Genomic DNA, 27,581 nt, shown 5'->3' with positions numbered 1-27,581 from the left:
GAAAGAATTACTACTAGATCTCAAAACAAGTAACACCCAGAACCATCAGAAAATCGAGCTGTGTAAAAATCTGACATCCAAAGATTTAAAGAAGCAACATTCATTCAGAAGGGTAGGAGGGGTGGAGTCGCGGAGACAGGCAGAGAGGTGCAGAGATGCATTGTGTGCCGTGGAGAAGTAGCGGAAGTGGCAGAACAGATGGTCCCACATTCACATGTGGTGGATAAAAATTGGGAGGCACTGTATCCCTGGGCTGTGCAGTCTGGCCTTGGGAGTGCACAGTCCCAGCTCCAGGCCAGACCACACAGCCTAGGAAGCCAGTGCCAGGAAGATAAACCCTCATAACTTCTGGCCATAAAAATCAGAGTGGATTGGGATGGTGGAAGAAACTGCAGAATTCTCAAGAAACTCTAAAGAGCCCACATGGACTTAGAACAAATGCAAACCCACTCACTCTGGAATTCAGCACCAGAGCAACAGCTGGGGAACAAACACAGAGAACTGCCAAATTGAGAATACAAAGAAACATGGCACAAATGAAAGAACAGAACAAAACTCCAGAGAAAGAACTAAACAAAATGGAGATAAGCAACCTATCAGATGCAGAATTCAAAACACTGGTGATCGGGATGCTCAAAGAACTCACTGTACAGCAACAACAGCAACAACATAAATGAGGAAGTAAAGTTTACACTAAGTGAAATAAAGAAAAATCTACAAGGAACCAACAGAGGAGGGAGGAAGCTGAGAATCAAATCAATGATTTGAAACACAAGGAAAAAAAATTAGCATTCACCCAGAAGAGCAAAAAGAAAGAAGAATTTTAAAAAATGAGGATAGTATAAGGATGCTCTGGGACATCTCCTTAAGTACCAACATCTGAATCATAGAGGTGCCAGAAGGAAAAGAGGAAGAGCAAGAAATTGAAAACTTATTTGAAAAAATAAGGAAGGAGAACTTCCCTAATTCAGCAAAGGATATAGACACACAAGTCCAGGAAGCACAGAGAATTCCAAACAAATTTGACCCAAAGAGTACCACACCAAGATGCATCATAATTAAAATGCCAAAGGTAAAAGATAGAGAGAATCTTAAAAGGAGCAAGAGAAAGGCAGAGAATTACCTACAAAGGAGTTCCCATAAGACTATCAGCTGATTTCTCAAAAGAAATTTTGCAGGCAAGAACAGACTGGCAAGAAGTATTCAAAGTGATGAAAACAAGGACATAGAGCCTAGATTACTCTACCCAACAAGGCTATCATTTAGAATGAAAGGACAGATGAAGTACTTCCCAGATAAGGTAAAGCTAAAGAAGTTCATCATAACCAAGCCATTATTATATGAAATTTTAAAGGGACTTATTTAAGAAACAGGAGAAAATCAAGACTATGAACATTAAAATGGAAACAAATTCACAATTATCAACAACTGAATCTGAAAAAAACAAACTAAGCAAACAACCAGAACAGGTATAGAATTGTAGGTGTGGAGATCATTTGGATGATTATCAGCTGGGAGAGAGAACAGGAAGAATGGGGGAAAAGGTACAGGGATTAAAAAGCATAATTTGTAGGTACAAAATAGCAGGATGTTAAGAATAGTATAGGAAATGAAGAATCTAAACAACTTATATGCATGACCCATGGACATGAACTAAGGAAGGGCATTGCTGGAGGGAAGGGGGCTACCACATAGAGTGGGGCAAAGGAGGAAAAATTGGGACAACTGTAATAGCATAATCAATAAAATATATTTTTTAGAAAGACTACATTCTCACCAATCAAGTGAAGAAGCCCCTTAATGTTCCCAAAACATTAGCCAATATTCATGTTGAAATCATACCTGTTTGTCAATGATATGGGCTACCTCTTTGATAAGTAAGTCAGATAGTAACCAGGCATTTGCTTATTGTCTGAGATTGTCAAATCATAGTTAAATACATAGTACAAACTAAAGAGTTTGTCAAAAATCAAGGAAAACATTCGATGAGAATCAATGGGCTATGTGGAATTTAAACAAAAATTATTGTATGTTTTTATTTATAAATTATATACTATAATTCTTTATCAGATTTATAGTTAACTTATACATGTACAAATATATATATATATGCACAAATATTTTTCCAGAGAGCTGATTGTTAAATATTTACCAGCACACCATTAACAGAAGGTAAATAAAATGAGAGATTCTAACTCTGATCTTTTGACATATAAGGAAATAAAAAGCTTTCACTTCTATGAAGTGTTTCTCAAACCCACTGTCATAATGATATGATTTTTTTTGCTCCCACAGAAAAACATACCAAATGAAAACTTTAACTCCTGCCCTCCTCCCACCCCCATGTCATAGAAATCTCCCCTTAGATAATGTACAGTAGCCACAGAGGACTCCTTTCTGCCCCATGGGCAATCCAAGCCTCTTTCTGCCTCTGGGCCTCTATGTTCTCTGTGATTCTCTTTCCCCATCTCACTCTTAGCTTATTCTAATACTTATGAACTCAGCTAAAACATTGCCTCTTCAAAGAAGCTTTTCCCTAACACCCAAGTGTCCTCTCCTGGTTCCTATTTCATCACCCTGTTTCTTTCTTTTGTAGCACTTATTACTTATTATTAGCTTGATCTTTATATTTATTGTTTCTGCCTCCATCCCTCACCCATCATAGATGTAAGTGCATTGGAAAGTGTCGTTCAGGATTCTGTAGCCCACGTTTCAGAGCCTCTCACAGAGACTGTGCGAAAGTACTTCCCTGAGACATGGATCTGGGACTTGGTGGTAGTGGAGTAAGTAACTGTCATTATATATAAAATACAATAGAGATTCCTCAAATTTTTCCATTTTTAGCTAATTTTTCACCATCCACATATTTTCTTTTAGACACATTGCTGTTTTCAGGAGAAGTTGGATATAACTGCTTCTGCTATGACATCTCATTAATATAATTACATCAGTGCTAAGAAATTTTGCATAAATTTAATTCAAAGATTTCCAGAAAAATAAGCATAAGGACTAAATATAACCAAGCACTGCATAGATTAACACTTAGAAGAGATCCTTCATGGGTCAGCAATCTTGAATTAAGCACAGAATCAGTCAGACCAATGATACACAGTAATAATAGAACTGAAAATTATAAACCTGCCCTCGGTGGAACAATATTTTAGAGAGGAAAATATAAGAACAATCTCAAATTATAAATTTAGTTTATAATTATATTGTCTATCATAGATTATACTATAGCTATATGTCTGTAGAAAACTCAGATATAGACTGAAATGGAAAACAAGAGTTGGAAGAAAAGCAATTATATATTCCTATATTAAGTCTTATTTATACTCATTATTGGCATTTCTTCTGAGTGCATACAAATTATAACAGAATCATTTATAAGTTTCTCTTCCTTGAAAGGATTTCCTCAACTGCTTACTTTCTGTTCCTCACTTTGCCATCCTCCCCAGCTCATCGGGTGTGGCTGAAGTAGGAGTAACAGTCCCTGATACCATCACTGAGTGGAAGGCAGGGGCCCTCTGCCTGTCCAATGACACTGGACTTGGTCTCTCTCTTCCTGCCTCCCTCCGAGCCTTCCAGCCCTTCTTTGTGGAGCTCACAATGCCCTACTCTGTGATCCGTGGAGAGGCCTTCACACTCAAGGCTACTGTCATCAACTACCTTTCCAAATGCATCCGGGTAAGAATCTCTCTCTACTAAATTAAACACAGGGTTACTTAAATTATAAATTTCATCCCAGGAATAGTAACAGACTCCTATGTGTAAAATGTGTCCACCAGAGGAAGAATACTATCAGATATTTATAATATGTGCATATTCATCACTATAGTTGTTGTTATCTCTAAATACCAGATTGCAACTTAAAATAAGTTTCTCTTTTTTTTCTAAGATTTTTTAATTGAATTTATTAAGGTGACATTGGTTAATACAATTATATAGGTTTCAAGTGTTCATTCCTACGATACATAATCTATATATCGCATCCATGCCTACCAACCAAGCTCAAGTCATCTTTCCCCACCATATATTAAGCCCCCTTTACCCTTTGCTACCACCCCATCCACCCCTCCCTCTGGAAACGACCATGCTGTTGTCTGTGTCCATGATTTTCACAATGAGTAAAATCGTATGGTTCTTGGCTTTTTCTGACTGACTTATTTCACTTAGCATACAATTCTCCAGATCCATTCATGTTGTCACAAGTTTCTTACTCTTATCACAATCTTCTAAGGTTAGGAAGGTTTTGTCTTATGAAGAGTTCTGATATGGACATCAAAATTATTAGGCTCCATTTATATGTCTTAAATTCTTCAAGGTTTCAACCTCTATATTCTCATATATTTAACTTTTCATGTATCATTCATTAAAAATTATTTGTGAACATCTTATTTCTGCTGAAACAATAACTTTATAAATCTTATACACTCTGCTGGGAAAGCTTGGAGAATGGTCAAGATTCCCAGCCAAAGGAATCTTGTCATCATGATGTTTCCTCACCTCACCCACCACATGAAAGAGAAGATTATACCAAAATACTAATATTTAGGGTTCAAATCTACCTATAAAATCTTCAGAATTAGGCAACTTGAAATCTAACCATGTCTCCAAAATGTTTTATTACAAGCCATTCTCACTTCACTCCCCTTCTTCCTCTGATCTCTTGTCTCTGTCTCCTGTGTGGTTTCAGGTCAGTGTGCACCTAGAAGCCTCTCCTGCATTCCAAGCTGTCCCAGTGGAGAAGGAAGAAGACTCTTACTGCATCTGTGAGAATGGACGACAAACCGTATCCTGGGCAGTAACCCCAAAGTCATTAGGTAAGAGACAGATTCCTAGGAACTACTCAATCTTGCTTCAAGTTTGTATAACAGTGGGATTCTTATATTCAGTTCTACTTCTCTCAAAGATGTCTTTTCTCCCACACGGTAGAATTTTTTTTCTTTGTTTCTTATTCTAGGGTGTCTAGAAGGATATTCCTATTTCCCTTTCCTCCTTATCACCTTGGATACTCGATATCATTATTTTCTAATTTATGCCACTTCCATTTCTAGTCTTGTGTTTTTATAAACCAAAAAAAAAGTTTACAGAACATTTATAAATCTTGGAGTTTAAAGGTATGGAGGAAAGGGGAGACAGTGCTCATCTCTACTGGCCCGTTTTTTCAGGGAGTGTGAATTTCACCGTGAGCGCAGAGGCAGTGAAGTCTCAAGAACTGTGTGGGTCTGAGGTGGCTGTGGTCCCTGAATATGGAATGAAAGACAAAATCATCAAGCCCCTTTTGGTTGAAGTGAGTAAGCCTACACATTTGATAGGTTGCAATGAGTTAATAAAAACAACAGTGAATCCAGTTAAGATTGTAACTGTTAGGTAACAGGAGCTAAATAATATATGATCATCTTTCATAATCTTATTTTATAAATATAGATATCTGTGCATGTCTATATCTCTGTCTCTCCATCCCTTTTCTCTTAATTTATTTTTTCATTTTCCCTCACTTTTTCATCTGTCAACCTGTCTCCTTCATATTTGTTTTACTTATAAAATTTATTTATATAGTACATTTGAGAAGTCAGTTCCACTTCTCCTGTTTACTATCAAGAAATTTGTGGTTACCCTATCAATACAATTTTTCTGAAAGTGAGTCCATTCTTACCTCTGACTTTTCTTTTTTCCACACAAAGCCTGAAGGACTAGAGAAGGAAATAACATTCAACTCCCTGCTTTGCCCATCAGGTAAGAATCAGCCTTAATAATTAAAATAACATTGACTAAAACTTGTGTAACATATGAAGATCAAAGAATTTTATATGTTATATCTACACTTAATCCTATAAGGCCAGTAAGACCCAAAGAACCTGGTGGTTCTCATTTGACAAATGAGAAAACGGGTCTTAGAGAGGCCAAGTAATTTGATCAGGAGAATATCCCTAGCTCGTGCATTATAACTCTTTTTTCTCTTACAGCATCTGTGCAACCACCAAAATGTCTTTCTGACCAGTATGTATGTGGTTATAGGTAGAAAGTGGGTGGAATCAGAATATTGCCAATGGGATATTTCTTTGAATACTTAGTAATACAATATATGGATAGCTAAATTCAGGTTATCCCACCACTGAGTTTTTCAGAACCTACAGCGTTTTTTTTAAATTGATCCACTCTCACTATAATCTATTTTCTTCCTTGAAGAAAACTAAGAACCTCTCTTGCACATGAGAGCGTGCTCTTGCTCTCTCTCTCTCACTGTTGTTCAAATACAGTTGTCTCCATTTCCACCCCCACCCCAGCCATCCCCACCTCCCACCGTTGATCCTACCCCCCTTTGGCTTTGTCCATGTGTCCCTTATACATGCAGAACCAACAGCATTTGATAATGGGACCATGCTATTTACCAAAAATAAAAGCTGTTGCAGCCTGTACCATTACTGTCATGTCAGTATTTGTTCGATGCCAATCCTGTACCTAAGCTCTCTCAGTCATTTGCCAGTGACTGAAGTTTACAGTAGAAGATATAACTTTATCTTGGCAAAGAATTTTCTAGTCTAAACAAAAACTTTTATAGAAATTTAGTGCGCTAAGAAATTTATCAACACAATGTGTTCTTACCTCAAACCAATGTCAAAACAACATCATATATGCGTTCCTGGTCTTTCTCTATCTACATACCGATTTCTGACCAATGTGATTTTTATATTGTCAAAACTTCAAATACATAGAGTATTCCAAGTACATAACTGTCTGGTTGTTTAGCTTTCCTTCTACATTTAAATGAACTTAATGTTATCACCAAAGCATTTTATCCTGGTTTCTCCTCCAATTCTGAGTTCTTCATTTTGATTTATCTCTTGTATGTCAAAGCTAATCACCAGGCAGTTTTATTAGAATTAATTTTAATTACCTATGTAATACAGAAACGCATTCTCCTTTAAAAATGAAACAAAACAGAACTTCGTATCACAGGCCAGTATCACCCCCTTACAGTCTTTTTCAACACTTCCATGACCATACCTGTATGATTAAAAATAATAATGTGCAGATGAATTTGTGTATTATGGTTTATGTATGTGGTATGAGTTTCATAAGTTTCTGCCTATAACTAACTCCCTTTTTCTTACTCATCAACTGGTCTTGACATGTTTCCCATGTTAAATTATAAGGTTAGATAATTCCTCCTAGTTCCCTCTAATTCCACACTGTCAGTATCACAGTTCTGCCTGGTTCCTCAGCCAGTCCCATGTGTGCACACAAGTACACCTAAAGTTGACACCAGACTGTGACTTTCCTGTTAAAAGGCAGTGTGTATATATTCTTACTTTTAAAAGAATTAAAACATTCTATTACCTAAATTTATATTTCTACCACTTTGCATTCCCCATAATGATCACTGTCATCTATTGCCATAAAAGTTTCCATTTTAACCAAATATTTGGATGAAATAATATGTTGTTGTTTTAACTTACACTTCTCTAGTCATGAGTGAGGGTGAATTTATTTATTCATATTTATGAATTGCTTTTATATCCTTGACCATTCATATTGGAGGAGTTGGTCTTTTCTCTGATTCAGCTGTATGACACTGAGTCTTTATCTATTGAATATCTTACCAAATATTTCCTTTCAGTTGGTAATTTGTCTTTTTACTTTATTTATGGTATCTGTTTCCTTACAACAATGTGTTTTGGAAGGTAATAGACATATTTGACATATGAATGATATATTCATAATTAGTATAACCATGCATTTACCATACTTTGCTGTGTATAACAGGCTCCTGTGTATAATGCACATCCCTGTTTTTGGCCCAAACTTTCAGGAAAAAAATCTTGTATGTTAATTTTTTAATTCAATTATTTATTTATTTATATTTAGATACTTGTTTTTTGTGTTGTAAAGGAACTTTAGTATTTATTTTTTAACATAGTGTGGTACAAGAAATTTCATGTAACAAATAATTACAAAACACAAGAACAGATACAAGGTATTTCAGGTACTTCCCGTGTATAATTGCTCATCATTTTTCCCTCAAAAACTTGGGCAAAAAAGTGCACATTATGCACAGCAAAATATGGTATTTAATGCATAATTATATTATATATTTAATTACATGATTGAACTTAAATTTAATTACATAACCATATGTAATTAATATAATTTTAAAACATACAGAATTAATGTATACAACTTAATGAGTTTGGAGAGTTAAGTATATACCATAATCTATACTATAAACCTAATCATCATCTCCAAAAGTTTCCTCCCACTCTATTATTTAATATAAGATCTATCCTTAACAAAAGTTTAAGTACAAAATGCAATATTGTTAACTGTAGGCACTATGCTGTACAGTACATCTCTAGAACTTACTCATCTGGCATAACCAAAACTTTGTACCCTTTGACATAAGTCATATTAATTTTATGAGCAACAGATGTAGTATGAAGATAAATATAACATTTCTCTTTTTTATCTTCATATAATTCGTGAACATTAAAATGGCAATAAATGTACACTTATCAGCAACAATTATTTTATTAATTTTCAATGAGACAAATACTGTTCATCTTCACCCCCATATCTAGAGTCTCCATAAAAATGCTATCTTCATATTTGGTGAAATTTGATAGAAGTTAAAACAGAATGGATTGTAGAATACAGGAACATTGGGGATATTTTTATTTTGCTTCTGTATATATAAGGTGTTTTTTTCACACAACTGTTGAGTAAGGAGGTTGGGAATGGGCATTAAATATACCATCTTGTGATAGTCATCTCATATTAGCTTTGGATGACATCAGGGGCACTTGTAAATGTGTAGACTTCTTTTGGAATGCAACTCTGTACATAGGGAGAACAAAATGGTTGGGGAAGGAGAAGTTCTGGAAATTTCAGTATCCTGTTCATACACATTTAAGATATAAAAATCTGAAATATTGAGAGACAACTTTTCAGAAGTTTAGGTATAAGGCATAGTTCTGACTTCTTGGTCTTAGAGACCTTCAGGAAGATATATAGCAGAAATAATTTTAACTATGGCTGCTTTGTTTTTTTCTCTAGGTACTGAAGTACCTGATCAGTTACATCTGAAACTGCCACCAAATGTGGTAGAAGAATCTGCCCGAGCCTCCTTCTCAGTCTTGGGTGAGTCTCTAGTCCCATAGATTATTCTATATTGATAGTTTCTACTATGTTTTTCCATAACTACTTTCTCAAAATAACAACTGTAATTGAAACTTCTTTCTTCTCTACCTTTTAAGGCTCATTTATTGATTCCAAACATACTCCTGTCCCTGGAAGACTTACCTTTCCTAAAAATCCTCATTTCTTTACCTCCTCTAATAATTTATCTCTTCTTACTGATTCTGATAGGTTATTATCTCTTCCATTCCCTAGGAGACATATTAGCTTCTGCCATGAGAAACACACAAAATCTCCTCCAAATGCCCTATGGATGTGGAGAACAGAATATGGTCCTTTTCGCTCCTAACATCTATGTTCTGAATTATCTAAATGAAACACAACAGCTGACTCCAGAGCTCAAGTCCAAGGCCATTGGCTACCTCAATACTGGTGAGTGATTGACTGAGTGAGTGAAAACTTCAGTGTTACTTTAACAATAGAGTGGATTTCCCAATAGGCTTGAGCTACTTATCAATACTATTATGCATTAGCTTGTCATACTATGATTGTTCTTATGATAAGAATACTATGACAGTTAATTTTACGGTAACTATCTGGCATCCAACCTCCAATAAAATATTTAGGACTCAGAACCTTCCAACATATGACAGCATAATTTAGGAAATATCACAAGAGAAACCAAAGCATTTCAGTATTTTGCTGGCTGCAGCATATAGGATCTTTCATGCTGTATCATTAACCTTCCATTCCAGGTTACCAGAGACAGCTGAACTATAAGCACAACGACGGCTCCTACAGCACCTTTGGGGAGAAACATGGCAGGACTGCAGGCAACACCTGGTAACAGAAAGAGTTATTTGAGCTCCTATTTTTTTGTACCAGCACATTTACATATATTATCATAATTATATTTATCATAACCCTATAGATATGTATTGTTAAACTTATAGTTGGTTATACTAGATACATACATCAAGATTATCAAGGTAATAATCAGAAAAGCTGAGATTCAAATACATGTATGTTACACTTGTTTCCAAAATTCATCCTGTTAATGATACATCAAGGTCTTCCTAAAATGGCTATTTTTTTTCCTAAAATAACTCCCATTACCATGAGCATTTTAATGATATGGCCAATGAACATATCATATAACTTCTAGATAAACCATGTTCACTTCAGATTATATTATGTTTTTTAGATCATGTTCAAGTTAACTGAGAATAAATTCACCAATGGAAGAAAAGAAGTGAGAGGGACCAGTAATATGAAACATTTTTAAAATCTCCAAGACAAACCAATATTAGAGGTTATTATTGCATGTAACAGCTGTATGAGAAGATTCTTCCATCAGCAGGAGGAAATCTGTAAAGAGAAGAAAGATTTTAAAACTTAAATAATTATTTTAAGTAACATTAGAACTATTTAGACTTTATAGCAAAGGGGAAGTGAGTCCACAAGGAAATTTTAGATCTAGCAAGTTAATCCAATAGTCCAAAGGAGATGGGAGCTTTGTATGTACACAAGAATTCCTGTTAGATGATTTATATAAATGTATGAAGTGTCCTATGAAGCCTATTGCTGCAAAGTGCTTGTAAAACCATTTATGGGATAAGACAAATACTATCATCCCTTCTTCCACCCTCAGGCTCACCGCCTTTGTACTGAAGACTTTTGCCCAGGCTCGAACTTACATCTTCATTGATGAAGCATACATTACCGAAGCCCTCACCTGGCTGTCCCATAAGCAGAAGGACAATGGCTGTTTCAGAAGTTCTGGGTCACTGCTTAACAATGCCATTAAGGTGAAGTGTTCTCAGAGCTTTGACTTGTCAATTATGGTGTGTATGAGGGTGAAGAGAGGAGGTAACAATGAAGAAATTCTTTAAGGAAAGTATCAGAAAAAAAATAAAACCTGGATAGCACCAAGAAAGAGGGGATGGCATTTAGGTTGATTGTGATAATTTGCCCCCTGGGAATGAATATGGGTAAGGATAAATTCCATGAAACTGCAGAAAACAGAGCTGATTGAGAACATTCTCTAAAGTTAAATTGCTCAAATCTCTCTCACACTCACATCTACAGGGAGGAGTAGAAGATGAAGAGACCCTCTCTGCCTACATCACCATCGCCCTTCTGGAGATTCCTCTTCCCATCACTGTAGGTACCACCTCCTTCCCTGCTGAAGCATAATTCCGGTTGCAATGATACTACTGACCTGCTGTTTGGAATGCCACTCTACTGAAGCCAAGTGTCAGCTTTCCTTGTATGCAATGTAATGCTTCCCAGATCAATAAGTAATTTCATCAATCCATTACCAGGGGTGTCCAACCTTTTGGTGTCTCTGGGCTGCATTGGAAGAAGAACCACACATTAAATAGAAGAGCCAACATGTAATCACAGAAAAGTCTCATAATGTTTTAAGTAAATTTATGATTTTGTGTTGGGCCACATTTGTAGCCATCCTGGGGCGCATGCCGGTCCATGGGCCACTTTTTGGACACCCCTTAGACTTTTCCAGTGATACTTCTAGGCTATTTATCTATCCCCTAACGGCATCCCCTCAAACACCCACACACAATGAATTCTAAAGATATGACTTTTTATTCCTGCCTCATAAATCTGAGAATACCAGATTAAAAAAATACTATTCTCTTTATAAGAATGAGAATAGATGGACAAATGCATTTGAAATCCTTTTTTATCTCCTATGCTGCAATCTGCGTGTTCACCTGGGAATGCTAGCCTCCTGTTCACGTAACTCAGTTCTCTTCTTGTTCACCTTTCACAGCACCCTGTTGTCCGCAATGCCCTGTTCTGCCTGGAGTCAGCCTGGAATTCAGCAAAGCAGGGATCCCATGGAAGCCATGTCTATACCAAGGCACTGTTGGCCTATGCTTTTGCCCTGGCAGGTAACCAGGAAAAAAAGAGCGAAGTACTCAAGTCACTTGATGAGGAAGCAGTGAAGGAAGGTGAGAGCACACCTGAAACCCCCATCCCACATTCTCTGTACAGTAGTACAGTAGTCTCTGTACCACTGCATTGCAAAATCCCCTACGCCTACCTCTTGTGATCCCTTTCTTTTCCCCTCTTGTGTCTATATCATTATAAAATCCAGCATTTCTCAGTCAAGTCACATATCAAAAGATAAGAGGCAGTATGCTGCAGTAGTGAGAAGGTTGGCCTCAGAAAACCAGCTCCAAAACATATTGCCTATGTGACCTTGAGCTAGTCATTTCACTTATCTGTGTTTCAGTTCCTTCATCAGTAAAATGGGGATAATACCTCATAGGGTTGTTGTCAGAGTTAAATGAGAGAATACGTGTAAGGCAGTGGCTAGAGTATATGGCACATAGTAAGTGCTATAAAAGTGTGAGCTACTATGATTAAGATATCAGTTCTTACTATATATAGAACCCTTATCTGATATATCACATCATCTTAAATATAAGAAAGGGTTGAAGAAAGTAACCCCATGAAAAAACTCTAGTATTTTATGCTCATTTTATAAGACAGGCGATGTTGACAAATCTTTTCATATCTACACAATACTTCTATGTAAACAATAGTCTATGTGGAAGGCAGGGGTCCAAGAAAAAGAGAAATAAAATGCAAACGATAAAAAGAGATCCAATGAAACACTCTGCCTTTCTCCCTTGACAGTGTCGTTAATAATTTATTCTTAAAACTTCACTGGAAAATATTTCAGATACATAAAAATGTATAAATAATAATTAGAAAACATCTTTATACCTTTCTTCCTAAGAAATAAAATATTACCATTGTAGGAAAAATTCCCTGTGTACCACTCCCACTCCCAAAGGGAATCAGTATCCTGAATTTGTCATCACAATTTCTGTTGAGTTCTTTAATATTTTTACTGCATAAGTATCCCTAAATAATATTCCAGTTTCTTACATTTTTAATCTTTAGATAAAGCAGCATCATACTTTTGAGTATTTCTGCATCTTGTCTTCTTATCTGTTTGTTTGTCTTTTATTTTCTGAAGTTCAGCATTATGCCACCAGAAGTCCCCTACATGGGTGCTTGTGCTTCTAGTTAATTAATTTTCTCTGCCACATAATATATTACCATATATAAAAGGTCATAATTTATATGAAGAGTCTCTCCTTGTGGATATCATTTCTTATTTGTTGCTATAACAAGGCATGCTTCAGTGAATACATACATGTTTCCTTGTGCATATGTGTGAGTTTCTCAAAGTCATACTTCGAGAAGCCTAATTGCTGAATAGTAGGCTAAGCACATCTTCCCTTCTGCTGGATATTGCCATATTGCCTTCCAAAGAGCAGTTTATTTCCCACAGCAGTTAAATAGGTTCCCATTATTTCACACCCTTGTCAATATTTGGTATTTTAAGGATCACTCCATTTTTTTCCAACCTAATGAACATGAACTCCATTATCTCAAGTGATCTATAATCTTCACAAGAAGCCTCTAACAGGGGTGTCCAACCTTTTGGCATGTATGGGCCACACTGGAAGAAGAGTTGTCTTGGGCCATACATTAAATACACAAACACTAACAAAAACTGGAGAGCAAAAACAAAAGGTTTAAAATAAACTTACGATTTTGTGTCTGGTCACATTCATTACCATCCTGGGGTGCATGTAGCCCAGGTTGGACACCCCTGCAAAGGTAGGTTTTATAAAAAACTTAACAAACCTCAGATTAAGTCTGGGAAATGTCAGAAATAAGAAAGTATGACCACCAGTGAGAGAACTTGCTCTCTGCTCTTTTGCTCTGTCACCAGAAGTAGCATACATTTGAAAACTTAAATGGCTATGGGCTTCTGATTCCAGCAACATTTTCTACCTAAACCTGGCTAAAACAAGCCATGTTCAGGTTTACAGAGAAGAAAATCATTGAGATAAGGTTCAATAGGGTATCATAGGAATGCAGCCCTCATTTCAGCTCTGGCTTAGGTACTTTCACCTTAAATTAAATGTGAATATGTAGTCACTTACAAATGTATTTTTCTCACCCCCAGATAATTCTGTTTACTGGACACGACCTCAGAATCCCCAGGCACCACTGGAGTATTTTAATGAACTCCAGGCTCCCTCCGCTGAGGTAGAGATGACATCCTACGTGCTCCTCGCTCACCTCACGGCCAACCCTGCTCCAACCTCAGAGGAGCTGACTTCTGCATCACACATTGTGAAATGGATCACAAAGCAACAGAATTCTCAAGGGGGCTTCTCCTCTACCCAGGTTTGTACAACAGTTTCCCAGAACTTCTTACTTCACCTTTAGGTATAAGAAGGTTTGAACAAGATAAAAACATACCCAAGAATAAAACATAAAGGTGAGAATAACTTGAAATGAGGAAAATATTATTAGAATTCAGGGATAATGAGAAATAAATAAAAATAAAAGTCAGAGAGAGCTACAAAGAAAATGCCAAAAATTCTGTTCATGTTCCTGTGTTATTATCACAGTGTCTTCTTTCCAGTAACAACTCTGCCTCCCTAAAGCAATGACAGGGCACCTCTTTGTGCCATAGCAGAATGACTTTAAAAATCTATCAATATTTTGGAAGTTATAAGAGGTTCTTTCAAAATATTCCCAGGAGTACTACTCAAAACCAAATAATCTCTCCCTGAAAATTCCTTCATTCTTAGGTCTCCTTTAACTGGTTTCTTCTATAACAGATACATTTCATGCTTCTTCTGTCTACTTATTCATGAAAGCATAAAGAAGTATCTGTTCATCCAACCTCCTGAGCCTAACTTTAGGTATGAATTTTATACCTAAAAAATTCATCAATTTGTGGAATTTATCTTCAGGGAATTTAGATGTTAGCCTATATACCTATGGAAAAATGGCATTCCATCCTTTCCTCATTGTATTTGATGTTTTATTTCTCCACATGAATGGAAAAAAAAACTAAATAATGTTGTTAGAACAGTTAGTATTCACTTCTTATAAATATGTTATTTAAAGGATGTCATACACCTTCAGTGTTGATGAGAATTGAAAGTAGGAGCATGAATAGGAGAATTCAAACTTCCAGTAAAAAAGGAAAAGCCAAATAAAAATATCAACATACCAAGGAGATCATTATAATTACTGTTAATTATTATTTTCTTTGGGGAAACTAAAACATGACCTTGATCATGGCTGCAAAAAACACTGGGCTCTTTCAGGGCACTGACCTCCACAGCAGAGCAGAATTTAATTTGAGGGTGAGAGCCCGGCTGACCTTTGGTTGGGTGGTGGCATTTACGACCACAGCTGTGCAGTGTTCAAGCGCTTTCAGAGTGACAACTGAACTTGTTTTCATTCTTTTTCTCAATATGTATATTGAAAGTGAAAAGAAAATTATATTATACAGATAATCTAGATTTTTAATATGCAAGGTAATTAATACTTAGGAATCATCCAAAAGAAAAATACATAGTTATGACTCAGCTTTATAATATTTCTAACACAAAAAAACTCTTTGATGAAGAAAAATCATTATTCACCAAAAAATATATATACATATCAGGCAAAGAGCTAATGCCAATAAACGATTCCCATTCACATATACCTTCTATATTTATATCCCATGTATATTTATACAGAGAAAAGGATCAACTTTCTGGAAAATAAAACAAGCTGTAGTCCAAGGCAGATATGTGAATGTTATGGTGCTGTCATCTATTTAAGGATTATAACCAATATTGAAATTAGGACTCCAATATTTAAGAAGTGAGGAAAATACAAAACAGGAAATCAGAAAGGGCGGCCCCTTTGTGGCCGCTAACATGGGACTCTGAGGCCTCAAAGCTTTATCATACTTAAGTGGTCCTCTCACTTGTCTCTCTCAGGACACAGTGGTGGCTCTCCATGCTTTGTCTAAATATGGAGCAGCCACTTTTACCAGTACTGGGAAGGCTGTAAAAGTAACCATCCGATCTTCAGGGACATTTTCCACAGATTTCCAAGTAAACAACAACAACCGCTTGCTACTACAGCAGATCTCATTGCCAAAGATACCTGAAGAATACAGCATGACAGCGACAGGAGAAGGGTGTGTCTACCTGCAGGTGAGACTCTTGGAGCAGATGGGGGCAGATGGTCAACAGTAACCATTCTTACCCTGGCTGGTGTGGCTCAGTGGATTCAGCACCAGCTTGCAAATGAAAGGTTGCCAGTTCGATTCCTGGTCGGGGCACATGCCTGGGTTGTGGGCCAGGTCACAAGTGGGGAGCATGTGAGAGGCAACCACGTGGTGTTCCTCTCATATATCATCAGTGTTTCTCCCCTTTTCTCTCTCTTGCCCTTCCCCTCTCTCTAAAAATAAATAAATAAAATCTTTAAAAAAATAACCATTCTCACTGAAAAGTCCTAATTCAGGAAATGATGGAACAAACCAAAAAGAGCTAAGGAATTTGTGAAAAATACTAGGGAAGGGAGAAACAAGATTTTTGTCTTTGATCTTCCACAGACATCCTTGAAATACAATATTCTCCCAGAAAGGCAAGAATTCCCATTTGCTTTGGAGGTGCAGACTCTGCCCCAAACTTGTGATGGAAGTCAAGCCCACACCAGCTTCCAGATCTCACTGAATGTCAGGTAAGACTGGCTTACTGAATCACTTAATTCTGAGTATAACAACCAGTCTTCTTACTGGACCTCCTCACTAAGCAGAGCAGTGAGGTGGCAAATGTTTGCACTACATTTATCAAAAAAAAAGTGATGTGTTCTCACATTGATACAGGATTTCTGTGATGAGGTTTATATTCTACATCCAGAATCTATTATTGTCACACCTAACTATTTAAAGGTTATCAATTTCCCTCAATAATAACTGAAAAAATAACATACCCCTTGCCTTTGACCTGAATTTCTTATTTTAGTATAATGAAATGATTCATCCTAATTTTACTCTACTATAATGAAATACTACATTACTCTTGCCCTATCCAGAACAGGGATGAGGATTTTTTTTTCATTTTTTTAAAGTTCTTAGTTTATGAATCCTCTCACGAAAACTCTGTACAATAATCAACATAGATCAAATCACTGAAGACTCTTACTCCTTCTGTTGTCCAATCTCTAGCCCATTTTTGCCAGCAGCAACATTGGCCTTGGCAGTCCCCCTGACTTTCTTCATCTTGTTCTTGCATTCCTTTCTCTGTTTCATGAGGTCTTCTTCTCATGCAGGTCATGTCTTACAGGTCTATGTTTGGGTTCATTTTCCTTTGTGCAATCCAAGGAATCATAAATCACGCCAAAGCCAGTTGTCTTGCTGCCACCCAAATGGGTTCTGAGTCCAAACACTAAAGGTGACATCTGGTGTGGTCTTACACAAGTTGGCTGGTTTTTCCCAAATTTTTGTCTTAGGTATTGTTGCCTTCCCAGGGAGCAGATGTCAGTGGCTGTTTGTTTCCGCTGAAGTAATGTGTTGGTCTGGATACTGTGTTCTTCACAATGGTGGCCAGTCTTCAAGCAGCCAGGGAAGAAAAGCAAGATGAGAAATTCTTGACACACATGAATAGAAAGCTAGTCATGACTCTCTAGTTAGAATTTCTACTGGCAATAATTAAATATCAGATTATATACCCAAAAAATCAGCTTAGGAAAAAATACATATTATACAACAATATTCAAATAGCTACAGAACTTACAAAAAAATATGTCTATCTTTCTGCTATCTTTTCATGCCACCATAGTGGTGTGCATGAATGTCCTGGCTGATATTCTCTGAGTATCAACAATGCTGAAAAGAGAGGCAAACGCCAGGTTCTTACCAGGCTGTACTCCAAGGTCATTGTCTGGTTTCTAACTGTGATGATGAAGCATGGATACCCTGACGAATTTAAAATTATTGATGACCACAGAGCTGGAAAAATTGTTGTGAACCTCACAGGCAGGTTAAACAAGTGTGGAGTAATCAGCCCCAGATTTGATGTGCAACTCAAAGATCTAGAAAAATAGCAGAACAACCTGCTTCCATCCCGTCAGTTTGGTTTCATTATACTGACAGCCTCAGTGGGCATCATGGACCATGAAGAAGCAAGACGAATACACCCAGGCAGGAAAACCCTGGGATTCTTTTTCTAGGGATATAATACATACATGGAAATAAAATGCCTCAATGGACAAAAAAAACGTATCTGTTCCCAAGAATATCATAACCTGATTGGAGACAGTATTCAGTAAACAAGTTAAAATAATGTATATGTAACAAAAAACTGACATAGAGTAGAGGTCTCATGCAAGTTATGCATCATTTGTAGAGCTTTCTTGAAATGCACATCTGCAGATCCACGCATGTGAAATTCTAATTCATTGGGTCTAAAGTAGGCCTGCTCTCTGTGGCTTTAACAGGGTCCCTGGAGATTCTAAGGCAGAGCCAGTTTTCTGAACCACTTGGGTAGGATACTTAGGAAAATTCCCATGTACCTTTCAGGGCTGCTGAGTGCTTACTGTAGAAAAAAATTTTAAAGACTATTTAATAACAAAACTCCAATTCTTCCCTTTTTCCCTGGATCTTCAGTTACAATGGGGCACGTCCTGTCTCCAACATGGCAATTGTTGATGTGAAGATGGTATCTGGCTTCATTCCCCTGAAACCAACAGTGAAAATGGTACGTTTATTACAAGCCCAGGATTGCCTATTTTATTTACTGTTTTATATATCTCCAGACTAAGACAATGTAAATATTATAATCCTATTGAGTCAGCCTCTGAGAAAGACTGGTACTTTCTCCAAATGAAGAAATATAACTCAGATGGTTTCATTGGTGCCCACCATGTGCATAACACACTCCTAGAAGCCACACCTACTAGAAGAAAATGTCAGCACGTTCCTACTTTCATAATCTTGAAAGTAAAGCATCTACAAATGAACCAGTGAAAAAATATGAAAATGACAGATTGATATAAACTGTATTACAAAAGTGCAAACAAAATGACATTGCTTTAAGTTTGAGCAAGCAAAAAGAAAAAAAATCTCCTTTATTAAGGAATAAAATGTGAATTAAACCTTGAAATATAGGTAACCCCCAAGTTTACAATATTTCTCTTTTCTTCAAATAAATCAACCCTACACATAGGCCATGGCAAACTGATTTTTAGTAATATTAAACCCTGCATCCCAATTACCTTTTACTTTTCGTTTTACCACATTATTGCCTTTAGTTACAAAAAATACTGGAATAAACGTTATGCTCAGGTTTAATTTGGTAATGAAAGTTCTTCTTTCCTCTGGGTTTCCCCAGGGCTTTCTTCTGTTTATCACCATTTGTAATGTCTTATTTTTCTTCAGCTTCAAAACTCTAATGATGTGAGCCGAACAGAAGTCAGCAGCAACCACGTTCTGATTTACCTGGATAAGGTGAGAGCCCTGTCACTCTAGTTGAAAACACCATAGATAATAATCCCTCTAAGGAGGGTATCTGAGAAGTGAAGAAAGGCATTTTGGAGACATTACTTCCATGCTAAATATTTGAGAATTCTAGTATTGATTCCCATAAATGTTCCCCTATCCTTCTTTATATATGTTTCACTTAGGATTATATAAAGAAATGGCTTACTATAATATTGGGATATGAATATTTCTAGGACCCCACCAGCAAGAAATTCTCCACAAAATGTGCTCACTATGTCCCCAAGTTATCTTGAAGACAATGAGTAATGTAAGAAAGTAACATGGGATTAGTCAATTATTATATCAATAACACATCAATAATATAAAAGGGGAAAATATTGTCATTCTCAACAAGGACTTAGGTCATAAAATAATAAGACCAGTCTACCATTAAAGTGATGTAATTTTATAGTTATGTGCTATAGTGTAGTTTATCCATTTAGGGATTGATGAATATATTATAGTTTACAACTTTACAAAACTTAAACGAGGCTACAATGACTGACCTTTTATATTCCTTTTTGATTCAACACAAGAATTTCTACAAGATAAATGAAACTATACCAAATCTCTGGAGATTCAAAAATGAACATAGCTATTCAACCAATAAAAATCATATGTCATTCACCCTCTATGAACAAAGTCATATACTTGCTTTGATGGAAATATATGAATTGTTTTAGTTATTTAAGAAGCAATTTTAGGGGGGTTCTTTTACTCTGGGAGCTTTCTGAACATTTTCAAGACCCTGCTAGTTGATTTGTAAAAAGTTTTTTTCCTCAAAAAGCAAATGAATACTTAAACTCATTCAAAGAAGAGAAAAGAAAGCTCATTTAATTCCCTTTTGCTTTCTAGGTGACAAATCGGACACTGAGTTTGTCCTTCACAGTTCTGCAAGATATCCCAGTAAGAGATCTGAAACCAGCCATAGTGAAAGTCTATGATTACTATGAGACAGGTGAGTGTGAGCAACTTTCACATGGAAATCAAATCCTGATCACAAAAATTTAGATTTCGTAAATCTGTAGGGGCAAGTTATTGTATTAACAGGTCTCATAGCTTCATTTTGTTTCTATCAAGTCTGATTCTCCTCTCTTTGTCCTCTCTCCATACATTGTAGAAACTGCCTATAGTATAAATATATCAACTAATACAAAATACCTATAGAATATTTAGTGCCCTTTTCTAAACTAAATCAACTATACAACAATATTAGATTTAAATAAGTACAACACTGAACTGTTCTTCAGAAGTATAGGGTAAAGAGAAATATAACACAACTATATTTGAAAAGTTAACAATATAAGGCAGCCAGCAATATACTGAATGAATGATGCTGTTTCTAACACAATACAATTTTTCTCATAATATCCTATCACTGCCCTGTATCCGACAAATGTTTGCTAGCCCTATTACTTCACCTAATGATTTTCTTTTTATTCAGGTGAATTTGCAATTGCTGAGTACAATGCTCCTTGCAGCAAAGGTAAGCAATTCATACTCCTCCCAAATGCAGTCAGAACACCTTTGTCTTGTCCCTCAAACCTCCTCCATAAAATTCTGGCTCAATATTCTTCATAGGCACGATATTGCTCATAATGCAACTTATTATATAAAAATGCATTTGTTTGCAGAGGGCGACTGACCATCAACCCTCAGATAGTTCACAAGATTGCTCATTTGATGATCATAAGTAATGGATCTTGTTTCCCGCTACACTGATTGGTTTCTGTAGGCGCACTGTACTACCCAGATCTAAGAGAAGGAGTCATCACTGCTCAGGAAACCAAGTCCCTCTTAATTTTCTATTCTTCCCGCTATCACAGATAAAGGAAATGCTTGAAGACTACATCAATGGAAACTGATGTGCTGGAGCCCCTGATCCACAAACTCGGGTTTCCATGGAAGAAAATAGTTTTTGTATCTCCAAAGTCTTAAAGAATAAACCTTTTCTAGTCCATCTCTATCACTGTATCCACAGCCTCTCAATTAAACACTTATAACATTTCCATGTGAAATAAAGTTCATGAAATAAAATCCTGAAAGAGAGTTTCACAGCACTCAAAGGCCAAGAGGCTTCAGGACTGAAAGTGTTACAGTGAGGTTGCTCTGACTGGGCTTCATGTAGGAGCTGTAGGGAAAAGAAGAAAAGATGAAATTGTGCACTAAAAGAGTGTAAAATGTGTTTGGTTAAGGGAATACCCTAGGAAAAAGTCAAAGAGTGGATTTTATAAGAAAATTAATGACTGACCTAACTAGAAAAGATTTTCCACACTGAAGGGAAGTAATGAAATACAAAATTGAATTGGTTACATTGGGACACAGCATAATTAACTGGGACAAGATCTGAATTGGGAATTATGTGTCCTCAGTTAGAACCAAAGCTACCATTGACTAATATATAGAATCAGTCAGTTCACCTTGGGTTTCAGATTCAATAAAGGATGATAGATTGAAAATGTTGAAGGGGTGATACATGTAGAAGAGAGTTTTCTTAGAAGAAATATATGGTATTCAAAGCCCAAAGAGTAGCATTACACTGGAGCATCTTTTTTCTGATAAAACATGTCTCAGAGCTGGATAAACATAATTGGTGTCAATTAAGCATCAATCCAGAACACAAAATAAGAAAGAAATTAGGGGTAAGGCTAAAGGGAACAAGCCAAAGGATTATAATAAATTCTGTTCCTTTTTTCTGTGTTCATATGGAAATCATGACTGCAAAGGGTGTAGTTGTTGCAAATCATTAGTTGTATCTCCTGAACCAAGATTTATTCCCAAAGCATTTATGTTTCATGCTATGATACAAAATTGAACAATGTAGGAATCCTGCCTTACAGAAACTCACTGCAAAGTAAAAAAAAAAAAAAAGTAATGGATCATTACAATATATTATGTGATAAGTACTACAACTATTTATTACCACAATGAACCAGAGATAAAATGACCTCAAGTTTTGAGGTACCACATTCAAATTCTGATATGACCCTGGGGAAGGGGCCTAATTATAATTAAAAATGGGTGTGCCACCAATCTGGTGGCATGGGAATTTTATAACTAAAATTAGGTAGGATTATAAAGAGTGATATGTTTTGACAAAATCTAATTTTTTGAATTTATTGGAATTCTTCCTATAAAAGTACATGGAGGCAAGACAGGGAATAAGACAGAGATGTGTGGGGATCAGTTTATCAAAAATTTTATATTTTATTTGTATTTTATTTTAAAATATAATCATCTTTTGCATTTGCTTATATGTGGCTTGTCATCAAATTCAACTTTCCCCACTTCGGGCCAGCTGGTCAGAGGCACCCATTTGCCTCAGGGAAGTTTGGTGGTTATGATAGAAATTCAAAGAGAAAAAAGTAGAATACTTGAATCTACCTTGGAAGAATAAATGACTTAAATTTATTTAGATCCAACTGATAAATCAAAATTTATTGCTCAGATTACAGTATAACAATTTACTCTATCAAAGGGGTGGCAAAAATTCAAGATACAGTATTAGGAAACATCTAAACAATAGCAAAATATGTCATTGAAACAGAATGAGAAAGCATACTATATACCAATACAGAAATATATCCAAGATTATGTTATGAGAAAACTGTAGAGCACATAACAGGGTACAAATTATGGACTCTTTTATGCAATAAAGGGGTAAAGGCAGAAATAAGGTGTCCATGTGTTTTATATTTACATAAAGTGGGACTGGAAGAATACCTACCAGGAAAAAAAAAAGCTACTGAAAAGTGTTTACTTGCCTGGCTGGCATAGCTCAGTGGATTGAGCGTAGGCTGCGAACCAAAGTGTCACAGGTTCGATTCCTAGTCAGGGTACATGCCTGGGTTGCAGGCCATGACCCCCAGCAACCCCACATTGATGTTTCTCTCTCTCTCTCTTTCTCCCTCCCTTCCCTCTCTAAAAATAAATAAAATAAAATATTTTTTAAAAAGTGTTTACTTACCTTTAGGAACAGGGAAAAGTAAGCAGAAGTTTTCGACAATGAGAAGAATATTATTTCCTAAATACCATTTTAAATTATTTAACTACTGAGACATGTGAACATATTTATTATTCTGAAAATTAAACTAAAATCCAATTAATAAAAAGCTTTAGACTAAGAATATTGAATATTGAATTCAGTACCTGCCAATTTGTACAGGGAGAAAGAATACTTACTCTATAAAGAATATTGAATATTGAATTTGGTACCTGCCAATTTGTACAAGGAGAAAGAATACTTACTCTATAAAGTACAATTAAAGATAATTTATCTTCTTAATCTTTACCTCTTAATCTTCACTTGGTCTTCAATCCCAAACCCTTCATATTTTGTTTTGTGAAAAGTATATTTTTGCTCTTGCTTCTCTTTTTCCTTCTCTCATTCTCTTTTGAGTCTTCTTTGATTCTCCTCCTTTTCCCAAATATCTCTTCTTCCTCAGCCTTTGTCCAATAAGTTCTTTAAAATAAAATAGCACACATTTACTCTGATCCATCAAATATTTCTACAAAGGAAATATGACATCTAAGAGGTGATGGCAGACTTTCATAATTCACTTCTTTACATATTAAATAACAATAACAGTATTAAGTCAACATCCTGAGACATAGGTTAAGAAGTCTTCTTAAGATCTCATAGTCTTCTTATGATGTCTGTCATTTATTTTAAATAATTTAGCTTAGACAGTGTGATATTATTAGGTATGTTTAATCAGTAGAAGCTAGTGCTCTGGAATGTGGGCCTCAGATAAGTTTAAAGCACAGCCAAGTTTCAACCATTCTTTAATCTGGTTCTCAAAGAGTGGTCTCCAGACCAGCAGCATCAGCATCACCTGGGACCTGACAGAAAGGTTCATCGTAGGAGCCCATCCCAAACCTACTGAATCAGAAACTCTATTGGTAGAACTGAGCAATCTAATTTCATTAGCCCTTCAATTGCTCCACATACACCTTAGGAGAACCAATGAGCGATAAGTTAGGCCCGAGTCAGTCACAGCACTGACTGAGCATCAGAATCACCTAAGGAGGTTTTGGTTTGTTTTATTTCACTAACCCCATGGTTCTATGCCCAGATACTCTTATTTAATTGGCTTACTTGGCCTGATATAGGGTCTAAGTAGCACCCTTTATTTTGAAATTGATTCTAATGTACAGACAGATTGGCTGGGACTGGTTCACCAAGGGTCTCCAAAGAAGTCTGCCTATTACCTGATAAGTCATAGGAATCCAATGTTTTATTTCCAATTTTTTTAAATATTTTTACCTGATTTTTTTAAATTAAATTTATTGGAGTGACATTAATTAATAAAACTGTATAGGTCTCAGGTGTATAATGTATCATAGGACACATCATCTATACATTGCATTGTATGTCCACCATCCAAAGTCAAGTCTTCTTCCATCACCATATATTCCACCCCCTTTCCTTTTTACTCTCCCCACCCCCTTCCCTCTGGTAACCACCATACCATTTCTGTTTTTGTTTGTTTGACTTTCTTCTGTATCTACCCCCCAAAATTGAAAACATTTATTTACAAATATATATACACTGCTGTGTTCATTGCAGCACTTATTCACTATGGCCAAGACATGGAAACAACCACAGTGTCCTCTGACAGATGCCTGGATAGAGAAGATGTAGTGCATACATACAATGGCACTCTGCTCAGCCATAAGAGAAGGTGAAACACCGCCATCTGGACTGCCACCTTGGACTATCATGCTAAGTGAAATAAGCCAGACAGAAAAAGTTTAGAACTATACAATTTCACTCATATGCTATACATAAAACTGAAAGCAACAAATGATCGATGGAACTATTTAAAAAGAAAATAGTGGGGGACTTCCAGCCAAGATGGAGGCATAGGTACATGCACTGTGCCTCCTCGTACAACCAAAACTAAGGACAACAAAAATTTAGAAACAAAAAAAAAAAACAACCAGAACAGAGAGAAATGAACTTAATGGAAGTCTGACAACCATTCATCCAGACTGGTAAGGAGGGGTGGAGTCGGAGGCCTACAGAGAGGGGTCAAGGGGCCCTGGGAAAAAGCAGTGGCTGGCAGATGTGGGTGTGCAGGGCACAGGCGGCAGGTGGCAGTTGGCAGACCCCAGAAGCACAGGGGCAGCTGACAGACCCGGTGGCAGACCCTGGATGCGGAAGGCAATGAGCAGACCCAGTGAGGCATGCAAGGCAGCTGGCTGTCTGCAGTCACACATTCAAGCGCAGACAAACCAGGTGAAAACAGGCAGCAACACAGACCTCGCAACCCAGGGACCCAGCGCCAGGAAACAAAGCCTAAAAGCACTGACTGAAAACACCTGTGGGGATTGAGGTGCCGGGAGAATCTCCCAGCCTCACAGGAGGCTCCTTGGGGAGACCTACAGAGTCCTAGAAAGTACACAAGCCCACTCACCGGGAACCAGCACCAGAAGGGCCCAAACTGCTTGTAGGAAGCAGCAGAGGAAACTGAAGTCCTAGAGAGAGCGGATCAGGTGCCATCGTTCCCTCTCGGACTCCGCCCCCACATACAACTTCACAACCCAGACACTGGGTTGCCCCGCCCTGGTGAGCACCTGAGGCTCCCCCCCTCATACATAACAGGAGCAACCAGACCAAAGGGGGAGAGGGGGAGATGGTTCAAACAGAATTGAAAGCTCTTCGGCCAGTACTTTTAAGCAAACAAGAGATAGCCAACCTATTAGATGCACAGTTCAAAGCACTGGTGATCGGGATGCTCACAGAATTGGTTGATTTTGGTCACAAATTAGATGAACAAATGAAGGCTACAATAAGTGAAATGAAGAAAAATATACAGGGAACCAATAGTGATGGGAAGAAAGCTGGGACTCAAATCAATGGAGGGGACCAGAAGGAAGAAAGAAACAAGCAAACAGAAAAGAATGAAGAAACAAGAATTCAAAAAAATGAGAAGAGGCTTAGGAACCTCCAGGACATCTTGAAACATTCCAACATCCAAATTATAGGGGTACCAGAAGGGGAAGAGGAAAAACAACAAGTGGAAAAGTTATTTGAACAAATAATAGAGAACTCCCCCAAGCTGGCAAGGGAAATAGACTTCCAGGAAGTCCAGGAAGCTCAGAGAGTCCCAAAGTGGTTGGACCCAAGGAGGAACACACCAAGGCACATCATAATTATATTACCCAAGGTAAAAATGAAGGAGAGAATTCTAGAAGCAACAAGAGATAAGAGGACAGTTACCTACAAAGGAGTTCCCATCAGACTGTCAGCTGATTTCTCAAAAGAGACCTTACAGGCAAGAAGGGGCTGGAAAGACATATTCCAAGTCATGAAAGGCAAGGACCTATATCCAAGATTGCTCTATCCAGCTAAGCTTTCATTTAACATGGAAGGGCAGATAAAGTGCTTCTCAGATAAGGTCAAGTTAAAGGAGTTCATCATCACCAAGCCCTTATTTTATGAAATGTTAAAGGGACTTATCTAAGAAAAAAAAGATAAAAAATATGAACATTAAAAAAAAAAAACATCAAACTCACAGTTAATAACAACCACACCTAAAACAAAAGCAAACTAAGCGAACAAATAGAACAGGAACAGAACCACAGAAATGGAGATCACATGGTGGGTTAGCAACAGGGGAGTGGGAGGAGGAGAGAGGGGGAAAGGTATAGAGAATAAGTAGCATAGAAGGTAGGTAGAAAATAGACAGGGGGAGGTTAAGAGTAGTATGGGAAATGTAGAAGCTAAAGAATTTATAACACATGGACATGAACTAAAGGGGGGAATGTGGGTGGGAGAGGGTGTGCAGGGTGGAGGGGAAGAAGGGGGAAAATGGGACAACTGTAATAGCATAATCAATAAATTATATTAAAAAAAGAAAATAGTAGAATGATCAGATTTGATTCAAGATGGAAACAAGTAACAGAAAAGGGCTAGAATGGTAAAGACAGGTGACAAGGAGATTATTACACATATTTCTCACAAAAAAAAAATGTCCCTGTAAATAGGCTGTGAGGATACTACACCTCTTAAAACTGTATTCTTTTATTCTCACCACTAAGGGAAAGCCAA

The 27,581-nt window shown here is 36.9% G+C and overlaps 1 protein-coding gene and 1 pseudogene across 1 annotated transcript in view; both read left to right on the top strand.

The window, feature by feature from the left end:
• Nucleotides 1-21,491, top strand: part of LOC123819378 (alpha-2-macroglobulin-like) — a 51,238-nt gene extending 29,747 nt beyond the window's left edge. The window contains exons 18-36 of the mRNA XM_045839699.1: nt 2,666-2,783; nt 3,459-3,687; nt 4,697-4,823; nt 5,172-5,293; nt 5,688-5,739; nt 9,058-9,141; nt 9,394-9,570; nt 9,894-9,981; nt 10,790-10,946; nt 11,227-11,301; nt 11,933-12,113; nt 14,153-14,376; nt 15,978-16,196; nt 16,598-16,725; nt 18,653-18,743; nt 19,424-19,492; nt 20,381-20,483; nt 20,970-21,011; nt 21,352-21,491. Of these exons, the coding sequence (XP_045695655.1) occupies nt 2,666-2,783; nt 3,459-3,687; nt 4,697-4,823; nt 5,172-5,293; nt 5,688-5,739; nt 9,058-9,141; nt 9,394-9,570; nt 9,894-9,981; nt 10,790-10,946; nt 11,227-11,301; nt 11,933-12,113; nt 14,153-14,376; nt 15,978-16,196; nt 16,598-16,725; nt 18,653-18,743; nt 19,424-19,492; nt 20,381-20,483; nt 20,970-21,011; nt 21,352-21,368 (2,303 nt within the window). The 3' untranslated portion in view covers nt 21,369-21,491. The remainder of the gene's footprint in view (nt 1-2,665; nt 2,784-3,458; nt 3,688-4,696; nt 4,824-5,171; nt 5,294-5,687; nt 5,740-9,057; nt 9,142-9,393; nt 9,571-9,893; nt 9,982-10,789; nt 10,947-11,226; nt 11,302-11,932; nt 12,114-14,152; nt 14,377-15,977; nt 16,197-16,597; nt 16,726-18,652; nt 18,744-19,423; nt 19,493-20,380; nt 20,484-20,969; nt 21,012-21,351) is intronic.
• On the top strand, nt 17,831-18,216 carry LOC123819379 (annotated as a pseudogene).
• Nucleotides 21,492-27,581: the final 6,090 nt, after the last annotated feature.

Source organism: Phyllostomus hastatus, unplaced genomic scaffold (genome assembly GCF_019186645.2).
Source record: "Phyllostomus hastatus isolate PE091 unplaced genomic scaffold, TTU_PhHast_1.1 phas_contig_308, whole genome shotgun sequence".
NCBI lineage: Eukaryota > Metazoa > Chordata > Mammalia > Chiroptera > Phyllostomidae > Phyllostomus > Phyllostomus hastatus.
This window is presented reverse-complemented; position numbering and strand designations above follow the sequence as displayed.